This window comes from Centrocercus urophasianus, unplaced genomic scaffold (genome assembly GCF_019232065.1).
Source record: "Centrocercus urophasianus isolate 14NV4802_14NV808 unplaced genomic scaffold, USGS_Curo_1.0 seq_15, whole genome shotgun sequence".
Classification (NCBI taxonomy): domain Eukaryota; kingdom Metazoa; phylum Chordata; class Aves; order Galliformes; family Phasianidae; genus Centrocercus; species Centrocercus urophasianus.
In genome coordinates this window covers 9,019,720-9,030,554 of record NW_024884697.1, presented here as the reverse complement: position 1 = coordinate 9,030,554, position 10,835 = coordinate 9,019,720, and the positions used below count along the sequence as shown (strand labels likewise).

The 10,835-nt window shown below is 35.2% G+C and overlaps 1 protein-coding gene across 1 annotated transcript in view; it reads right to left on the bottom strand.

Annotated features, from left to right (window-relative positions):
* Positions 1-4,091: 4,091 nt before the first annotated feature.
* Positions 4,092-10,835, bottom strand: part of CACNA2D1 (calcium voltage-gated channel auxiliary subunit alpha2delta 1) — a 355,647-nt gene continuing 348,903 nt past the window's right edge. The window contains exon 38 of the mRNA XM_042816157.1: positions 4,092-8,622. Within this exon, the coding sequence (XP_042672091.1) occupies positions 8,506-8,622 (117 nt within the window). The 3' untranslated portion in view covers positions 4,092-8,505. The remainder of the gene's footprint in view (positions 8,623-10,835) is intronic.

Sequence of the window (10,835 nt, the reverse complement as noted above, 5' to 3'; positions counted from 1 at the left end):
CACAGAAAAGAACCTGTCAGTGCTGGCACAGACAGGAAATCAGCTCAGCCAAGCAGATCCAGCTCAGGGAGAGCAGAAGGCACAGCTGTGGTGACAGATGTATCTTCTCAGCAGACTGCTGTAGCTACAAAGCATTTTCAAACCTCCACTTTTCATACCTTCACTTTCATATTCTTATTATCCTTATTATTATTCCAAACAATTAATTTACTAAAACCAAAGTTGGAGCTTAGTCTCACCTCCTTGTGTACAAAGTGCTTTAAGCACAACTACTTTCATTGTGGATGAAGAGACTTTTCTTTCACTGTGATTTACAAGATTGGAATTGGACAGATATATAAGAAACCAAACAAAGCCCCAAGCAGTTAATTGCATAAATCACAAAATCACAGCATAGTTGAGTTTGGCAGGACCTCTGGGTCCTTCCAGCCCAACCCCTGACCAAGCAAGGACACCCAGATCAAGATACCCAGGGCCACTTCCAGGTGGCTTCTGAATATCTACAAGGAAGAGACACTAGAGTCTCTCTGGGCAAACTGTGCCAATGTTCTGTCACCCACACAGCACAGAAGTGATTTGTGATGGTTAGATGGATATGTTCCAATTTGTGCCTATTGCCTCTTGTCCTGGCACCATTAAAAAGACCATACTTAAAAGCGTTCTGAGTCATCAGCTAACTTCAGATTCTCAAACCATAGCACCTAACTGCTAAAATGTGATTAAGGCAAAATTTGAGAGCCTACACAATACATAACTGTGATACTGAAAATGCAGCATACAACTGCCATCTAGGTAGATGCCTAACGTTTGCAGATGTTTCTACGTCTTAAAGTTCTTCACATACCTATCTTTCCATTCCATTCATTCACAATGAAGTGCTAACAATTTCTTAATAAAAATAATAATTGGAAAAAACAGTTTCAAGATATATGCTTTTCTATTTACTGTAAATCTTCAACAGCACAAAGGTCTGACCTTTCAGGCAGACTTTGAGCTAGATTTCATTGCTGCCTTTCTAAATGCTGAGGTTCTAGATTTTATTGCTGCCTCTGTTAGTAAGAGCTCAGGTTCTCTCAGCCACATAAAACCTAAGACTAAAGATGGCTTGGAAACACATATTACACTTTTCAGACAAGTACTATAAATGGAAACACATGATGCAAAAGATGAGTAAGACCCCTTTCACCATCAGCACTACCTCTTCTCTATTTTGGAAGGAATTCAGTGTTCACCAACCACAGCTTTTCTCAGAACAAGATTTTCTCAGGACTAGGAGTTTGGAGTTTCTCAATACTCAGAAGTTTGGCATCTCTTCCACTGTGTTTGCAGAGGAATGGCTGTTAGAGCAGACATAAGTCTGCATAATTCTCTGGTAGCCTACATTTCACATCTGTCTTCCTTTAGGTGGAATTTACTAATTCAAGACCTTTGTTCTAGGAACACACTGGATCCATCAAAAGAGAAAAAAATTTGAATTCATGTATCACCGCAGTTCAGTCTTTCTCAGATCTAGCATCCTCATGTCTCAGTGTCAACGGAAAGCTTGCATGTGCAACTGCAACTACTCCTAAACATCTCGTAGATGGTCATCTGAATGGTTCTTCCTGCTTCACTGACCACATTGAGTAATCTCCACTGATCAGCCTAGGAACAGACACCCAGTGAAACTCTCAATGTATACCTACCAAATTCCAGTATCATCCAAGGTTCTCAAATTTCCATACATGCTATTTCCTATACTAGAGTTCCAGAAAGCTGTCAAATGCAAATGTTGGCATTATACCACGAGTTATCATTTGTGCAGATTACACGTAACCAGAATAAGCCAATACTCATAATTTGAAATTATGTATTGGTATCTTTCCAGGTAGAGCTGAACCTCAGCTGCCTGCAGTTTTCTCCTAGAACTAACTGATCATGAAGATATAAAAGCTTATCTGTCAAACTGACTAATCCTTATCATTGTGACTGTTAACTACTTCAACTCTCAAAATAGTGTAGTAGAATAATATGTGTTAATTAAGTATACTAAAACTTAATACTATTAGTCATAGTTCCAAATACATTAGCCTTCCTGAACTATAGTAAATGTGTGTGTGTGCATGTAAGTTTGCATTATAATGTGCCAAAAAATTATTTTTAGATAATCAAGCCACAGAGGAGAGGCTGAGATCACAAGAAGAGTCTGGGTTGAAGTAACAGAAGTTAAAGTAGAGAGATAGATTCTACTCCTGATACCATGCATTTGTTTTGTTTATGGAACATCTAAGTAAGTGACTGAAAATACAGAAGATTTTCTTAGAGAGGAAGAGTGACTACTACTGAAGTCCCATACTTTGTGTTGCCTTTCAAAAAATAGCTGTGAGAAATGAACAGCACTGAAATCCTATAAAAAATAGCAGGAAAGTAATAGAAAAAGTAGCAGATGCAGTTTTTCTTAATATGAAAATTTCTCTGTTGGAAAAAGTCATACTACTAAAAAAGCAAAAGCAACTTTGTTTTTTAAGAATTGACCTCCAGATCCTTAAGGCAGATATTCAAAATCTGGACAGAACTCTTTACTCTAGAGTGAACTGACTAATTGTAGTCAACTAAAGATAGACAAATCACAAATGCTCACCATTTCTCCAAGGGGAACAGACCATTGGAAAGGGAGACACTGCTTTCTATGTCTTTTGCAAAAAGGCAGAGAAAATGTTGGACTGCTTAAGGTATGCATCTTGCTCAATAGAGCATTCAGGCAGCTTTCGGGGAGCGCTGGGCTAATAAATGATTTAGTGCAGGATTTTTTATAACATAACAGTTGCATAACTTTTTGATTTTTGTAGATAGTTAGCAGCAATCATTCTATATTGGACAATATGAAGTCGTCTCTCAGACTGATACAATATGACAAAGTGTATTCTGGCTTGATTTGCAGTGGGGACTAATAGAGAATATCTCACTGCAATGCAGGCATTCCCAAATTGATCTACTTGTAAATTCCAGAAATGGGAGAAACAAACAAACAAATAAACAAAGCCTCTGTTTTCTGAAAGAACTGGTTCCTGGTGTTGAATGAATAGAGTACTGTAATAAGGAATTAAAATTAAAAATGTACTGGGAAGGGATTTGGGGGTTTCTTTATTTTTGATTCTCAATGGCATACAGAGAACATGTTACAATTAATTCAGCATGTGGGGGTAATCATGTCGTTACATGGCAATGTTTAATCTAGTTGAGGCCAGTAATCTCTGGATGTTGATCTGCAGTGTCATGTGCTTCCTTGTAGCATTTCCACATGGGTGATCTGATACTTTGCAGCATTAGAATCTGCATTTGATTTCTTTCTCTCTTATCTGACTCCTTGGGGATTCGCTAAATTCAGCTGTAATTTATGACTGCCATTCTTTTTGGGCTTTGACACATACACAGCAAAGGATTAAAATCAGACTTCTAAAGCAGTTACCATCCGCCCTGCCCTCCTGATGGAGGTTGCCAGTCTCAGCACACTGAAAAACAGTGAAGCAACTCCTCAACATTTCCAGCCAGTTTATTAAGGTGCATAGATCCACTTGAATTTGATGTTTAGCTGAGAACTGCAGCAGTACAGAAGCTGATTCATAAATCAAGCAGTGATCTTTGTCAGAGGTGGGGCAACAACTTGGGCAGTTGCCATCTGAGTTTAGTCTGCTTCTGGATGTGAATGAACTCTTGGACTTCATCAGTGTTTACAAGTTAGTAAATGACAGTCCTTCCAAAAGCAATTGTTTCAGAACAACAGGGGAACTTCAGATGCTTTATAGACTGTTATTGTACTGACTGCTTTACAGATTCTCAGTTTTCATTGGTTAGTTTTTGGAAAAAAAAAAAAGAAAAAAAAAAACTTTCCAAAATTTTCAAAGTCATAACTAATGCAGAAATGAGGGTTTACTGCACATCCTCCTTTGATCCCCAGTATAAACTGGTTAAGTCACGGTCTATGCTTTGGAAAATCTCTCTGTCTTCTGTGCAATTATGTCGCAAACTCAGACCTATTATTCAGCTACGTATGTATGCGCTACTACATGTTTTTATTATACAGAGTGAAAAATCAAAGTAGTTGCTGATTTTAAATGATAAATTTTTATTCTGAATATACTGTTTTTGCACAAGAATTAACACAACAGTTCTAGGATTATAAACTTTTTATAACATTATTGTACAAATTTTTACAAAAATTTCTTTTTCCAGGCTTGTCAAGTTCCACAAAAGTGTCAAGAGAACACAATAAAAGGGAGAAAGACTTGCTTTGCCTTGTAAGAGCAAGCAAGCCTTTTTTGCAGAAACGCACACTGAGCATTTCAATAAAAATATCCCAGAAAGCATGATCCAGACATTCCATACAACACAAGAAGAGAAGACAGCTTTGTCAGATCACAATCGCATTTTCATGGCATCTGAACAACAGTACTCTTTTAGCTTCAGTGAAATTATTTCTTCAAGATGGTATTTTTCTTTTAAACCATAAACAGTACAGATGCAAGTAGCTAGGAAGGTTAGGCTAACTTTTCAAAACTCTTGAATTGTTTTCAGACACTTTGTTTTAATCTTTTTACAGTAGTGTACAATGATTATTAACAATATTAACATCTTGGTATGGAAGAAAAAAAAATCTGGCCGTTTTAAAAGGCTTAGATGTTGATGAAGCTAGGGTAAAATTTCACCTAAAGAGTGATTAAGATTTCACCTTCAGTCGACATTCTAAAAACCATCAGAGAGCACTGCAGTGCTTTGTAGGCATTAATATACCTCTTATAACCAGTGTACTAGTGTCTGAATTTTTAGGACCAGTGAGACTGAGGTTGTATTTTGAAATTAAGAGATACTAAGCACACTTTCTGAGCTTACATGTTGATGGGAAAAAAAGTTCTTAATGTCTCTTCAGTGATACCAAAAAACTCTCAACTGCAGCAAGTAACACTTGGGTTGCAAAGGTCACTTAAAAGGGATACTGCCTATTTGAACCCAGTAAGGCCAGTTTTTAAGTTAGTAAAAGGAATATTATAGGAAAAATTACAAATGGCAGCAACACTTGTTTTTTTGTTGTTGTGTTTTTTTTTTTTTTTTTTTTTTTTGTCAAGTTAAGCAGTAAAGCCTCAAGCATTAGAAACATGAAAAATATCATACTAAAGTCTTAATGATACAGGACCTAAAAATCTTGTCAATCAAACCTGCTATGTCATGTTAAAAACCTGATACAAATATGGACCACGGTTAGTGTCTTGGCAGTAATGCTGGTTGTTTAAACAAACAAAAGGGAAAGAAAAGAAGAAACCTTTCATGTTAAGTCTTCGGATCACACTTGTACAGTACCACACTGTGAGAACTTTAATGGTGGTTATTTATCAGACGTACAGTAGGCCACATGACTTCTGTGCAAATGAAAACAGCAGTTTATCTCTGTCCCTTAGTGCTATTTAAAGGATCTGAGCAAATACCAACATAGTTTATTATGTGACTTCAAAAAAACTTTTTACAGCATATTGTAGTTTGAAAATGTTTCAATTTCAAGCCTAAGATCAAGTTTCTTTTCTTACAAAGAGAAGTTGACTACTACACATTATGTGAGAGTAAGGATATTCTTCTGCATAATAATTAGTTATTCATGGAAGATATTTCTAACAGACTGTTCTTCACACTTTGAGATAGCTAACATTCACATTGCATTTGCTTTCTGGTGTTCTGGTGCTTTGTATTTTATAGATAAGTCAATTCCATACAACCAAAATCCTGAGTTTTCTATCAGACAGGTTTAATGGCTAAAAGGCTAGGTCTATATAAAGAAATGATTCTTCAAGTCCTAGAGAGGGGCAGAGGAGAGGAACAAAGAGTATTTCCCTCTCTGGATAGCCCAAAAAGGATAATGTGTCTGCATTGCATGGACTTCTCCCTCCTTTTTGTATGCAAGCTCTCTAAGGGAGGTGGAATGAGATCAAAAACCCCACTTGGTTTCTGTGGCATTACAGTTTGTACTATCTTTCCTCCTTCCTACAGACCCTCATCAAATGTTTATTAACTAACTCAGAATAAGAGTCGCTCATATAACCAAATTATTCTAACATCTCAGTAATGTAACTTTTCCATGAAGGGTTTCTTTTCGGTAGTTAAGTGAAAAATGTATAGCACTTCTTATACTGGCAATCATTCAAGAAATTAAAAGAGCAAGATGCATAGTAATGTGTATTTTAGCTAATCTTAAAGTAAAAGCAAATGTGCTTATTAAGAATTGGCTTAATCCTACAAACTTTGTTCCTTCATATGATTTCATTAGACCATGTTACGGAAAATATGCAGAATAGAGTTTAAGGATTAGAAATATTAGCAATTATTATTATTGTTTTCTTGTTGTTGTTGTTTTGTTTTTAATAAGAAGTGCAGTAATATAACTCTTAGAAGAGTTGCAAGATTACCTTTACTCATAGCATTAACATTAGCTCACCTTCCCTGAGGAGGACCTGAAGTCATCCAACAGAGTTGACTGTAATTTAGACCCCATGACTGAACAAGAGGTATTTTTTAAAAGCTAAAATTTATTACTGAACAGAAGGTCAGTTTTTACTGTTTTTACTCATTGTACTTCCAAAGATGAGAAAATACATTGCTGGAGCCAAGGTTCATGAGGAAAACAACAAACCAGCCGTGGGTACAATTAGACATCTGATCTTTTAAGCCATGCCATGGCTTTGAGTAACTTCTTCATGTTTCATAGGGTAGTAATGCATGCCCAATTGTTTCTTTAAGCTTTTGACATGATCAAAATTATATCAATCAATTGCCAGCAAACACATACCAATGCTTTGAATTTTCTTAAGTTTTTAAAGAGCTAGTATATTGTGCCATGTTAATATTTGCATATTGCAGTTTTTAGCAGAATTATACAATATCAGCAGAGTTGCACATTCATTGGCTTAGCTGTCTTGCAATACTGTTTAGTTCTGAAAACTAGAAAAAAGCACAAACCATATTTTGCATCAACACTATGATACACTGTAATATTGCAATTTACTGCACCAATCTGTATCACAAATGAGGTTGTATAAAAACAACTTCTAAAATTATTATTCACAATCAAGTATCAATGTGCATACATACAGATTCAAGGCTCCCCATTTGTTTAGATTTTTCCCAATCTCAGAAACCAGGTAATTTTGCTGTTAATTTTGTTATTTTCAATAACAAATAGCAACAGTATAATTTTAATAGTCTGGATGAATTTTAAAGCAAACAAAGGAGGAACCTGATATGAACCTTAGTGAACATATACTTTCAAAAATAAATATGCAAAATCTGATTTTTTTATATACTTAAAATATCTGTACACAGGTTTTAATGTGAGATCACTATTATGTAAAAAAATCCAACTCAACCTTTTCATTATGATAGCTAAATTTACCCTATTTTCTCAGCTTTTCATTGCACAGTATATTCAGAGCTCTATTTCATAATATAATTTAATATGAATTGATTGCAACACATTGCAATGTTCAGTTTCTCACACAATAAAAGAACCATTCAGTTACCTTTGCAATGGACTACACTCTACCATCAAAGAAAACTAACTTAAAAATGCAGAATCATCATCATCATGCAAAATACCCTTGGAAACCAACATTCAAATATCACATGTACTTTTTTTTTTGTTAGTATTCACAAGTCTTTTTTTCAATCTTTGAAGGACTTGACTACCTTATATGTATATCTGTCATTGTGAAAAGGAGGTGAATAGTAAATAGAAATTATTATTCTTCTGATAAAAGATGACACCAAGATTAAAAAAATTGTTTTTAAATTACACTCTCAAGCATCTTTATATTTTTAAAAATAGTAATTTCCTCCTTTTTCCATTCTTTTCTCTAAATTAACAAATTATGAGCCCACCTAAATATTGCCAGCTACCTGTTCTGATTAACTTAGGAAGAATAAACCACTCAAAAGCATTTCAATCACACTGAGCTTCTGATGAAGGCTAGCCAACATTTTCATTTCACTCAAACAGTTTGGATGAACTTGTTGTTCAAAGCAGCCATTGTGGTGCTAGCAATGTATACTGGGGAGTATACTCTCTTTTTTTTCTTTTTTTCTTTCATAAATAAATGTTCATGTAAAAGAATATAAATCTTCAAGAAATCCAAAGCTTAAAATAAATGAAAATCATATACATAAGCTATGGTCAGGGGAGCCCTTTTACATGAAGTCATCAAGATTACAACAACAAAAGAATGAAAAAAATCTTAGATTCCCCAATGAAGCATGTATGGAATTCTGTTCGGGTGGCAGAGATGATGCAGCATTCGCATACGTTAAGGATTGACACTCCAATATGCAGCCATTTTGAGTGCCTTTATGAATCTCACAACGCATGATAAACAGACATGAACATTGCTGTTCTGCTTCTGTCTGAATAGCTGACCCTTATTAAAATGGAACTGAGGCTATCATTTGGCCGAATCTTGATTAAGTTATGCAGGTTTTGTTTTAGCAAGGTCATAACTGGTAGTGTCTGCTGCCAGATAAGAGCCAAAGCAGGACCAATTGAATTCCTACCATAGACCACAGTGATGGACTCAGACCAGAGGCACCACCACAGTCAGCCGAATCTTCCTGTTGACAAGGAAAAAAATAAATGAATAACATTAATTACACCTAAATTTCCAGAGGAGTAATCTAAACTTTACTCTTCAGCATTCTGAACTATCCTTGAGACATAATTTTTTATCTTAAGTACATTATTAAGTCTAAAAATCCCTAAACGAATAACAAAATAATTCTAGAAATTTTGTCTGATTTTTGATGCAAAGAATGACATTATCACATTAATGTCATTAATTAGACATGGGAAAATTCATCACTTACAAGGCTTACTGCAGTCATTTATAAATTAGATAGGATCCTTACATAAACAAATAAGAAATGCTATGGAATATGGGAGCCCCAGAAATCCGTATCTGTATCCATAAAATTACATAAATTCGCAGAATTGGAGCATTGCTTTACAAAAGATGAGAAAAACCCATAACTTTTCAAGATAAGAAAACAAATATCAGACTGGTCATGCCCATTACCTCAACATGATTACATATTAAAAAAATATGCTCTGCAGGTGAATATATGATCAAAAGGAAGGAAAATCCTTTCTTTGTCCAAGTTCTGAAATACATTTTCTATTGTTTGTTTTGTAACTTCTGTGCAGTCTGTAAACAAGACAGGCTCCAATTTTAGAACTCGCTCCAAGCTTTATTGATTTGATATGCATCAGTGGTCTTAACTACTCCTTATGCCATAGAGCAATCACAGGTCTTCCCTTCTTCTTCTTAACCACTAACTTCTGTTATTCAGTCTCACCTTGCCTGTCATGCTTGGTATCTTTCACATCAAGATTTAATTTGCTATTCTGGTTGAAATACATTTCATACTTGTTCTGGATTCTGTAACATACAAGAAGGTGTAAACCTTCTTGCTTCTCAAGAGATACATAGAAGAAATCAATGTTCAGCTATCTAAAGCTGCAGGGAAATATTTCAGCCATTCCTTGCACGACTTTGTTCACCAAGTTCCGGATTGATAGGTAGCTATAAAGGCTGAATATATTTATTCTTCCACTTGTTTTCATGGCATTCTACTCCAGTAGCTTGAAAAGACACTTCCCCTTTATATTCAACCCAAAGAATTCACAGTCTTCAAAGACAAGATAACAGTATAAGCAGGAAGGGAGATAGTTCCTCTCAGGAACTGGGTAAGATTCTTCAACAGGAACAACATGTCCAGGAAGGACAGACTGCACCTTATTTGTAATGCAGTCCAGCTGCTGGCACAAAAATTAAAAAGGTTGCAAGAAGAACATCTTTTAAACAGAAAGATGAGGAAGTCTAATGAGTATGGAACAAGACTGACATGCCTCTGAGACAGATTTAACTAATAATTAATATGCCTCAGAAAAGCCAATGGGGAAATAAATAGTCAAAATAAATACAGAAGGCTCATTAAAACACTTTCTATTTACCAGCACAGCCTTGAGCAAAACTTTTAAGTGTTACTACAGCATTGCAAGAAGCATAAAATTAAGGTGGAATCATGAAGACAAGGTATCAATTAACTACTCCAAGATAATAATAATTAGGTAGATGTGGTGGAAGGAGAATAACCAGTACTAGAGAGCATTACTGGCTACCAACTTGGTCAGAAGGGCAATATGGGACATTCAATCACAGTGATGTTATGTTAAGGATAATAGAAACTGTGATGAGGCAAAAATATTAAGGGAAAAGAAAGTGTGATGAAATCTTTGTGGGTACAACATCTTAGAGTCTAATAATAGAAACTTAATACTAGTATTGCATTGCTGACCACCTAATGACTGTAACAAAATCAATCATGGAATAGTGAGAGGCAATACAGAGATTGGATCAATGCACTATTAAGAAAAAAAAATCACATTTTTAGATATGATAAATGATGGTTTCTTGGATGAGTCTTTCAGTCAGTTGTACATGGGACCACTTTCAAATTCTTTGTAGTGTGCTGCTCTCTACAACTATAGCATAGGTCTAGTAGCAGTGTAGACCACAGCGCAGATGGACTTAGCATTATTGTGTGAAACATCAGGCCAAAAAAATCCAACACAAAGGATTCAAGGAAGGGAACTCTGTGAAAACTACAAATCACGGTTTAAAAAGTCATAAAAAAGACAACAAACCCACTTTCAGATAAGAAAGAAAAGAAAAGAAAAGAAAAGAAAAGAAAAGAAAAGAAAAGAAAAGAAAAGAAAAGAAAAGAAAAGAAAAGAAAAGAAAAGAAAAGAAAAGAAAAGAAAAGAA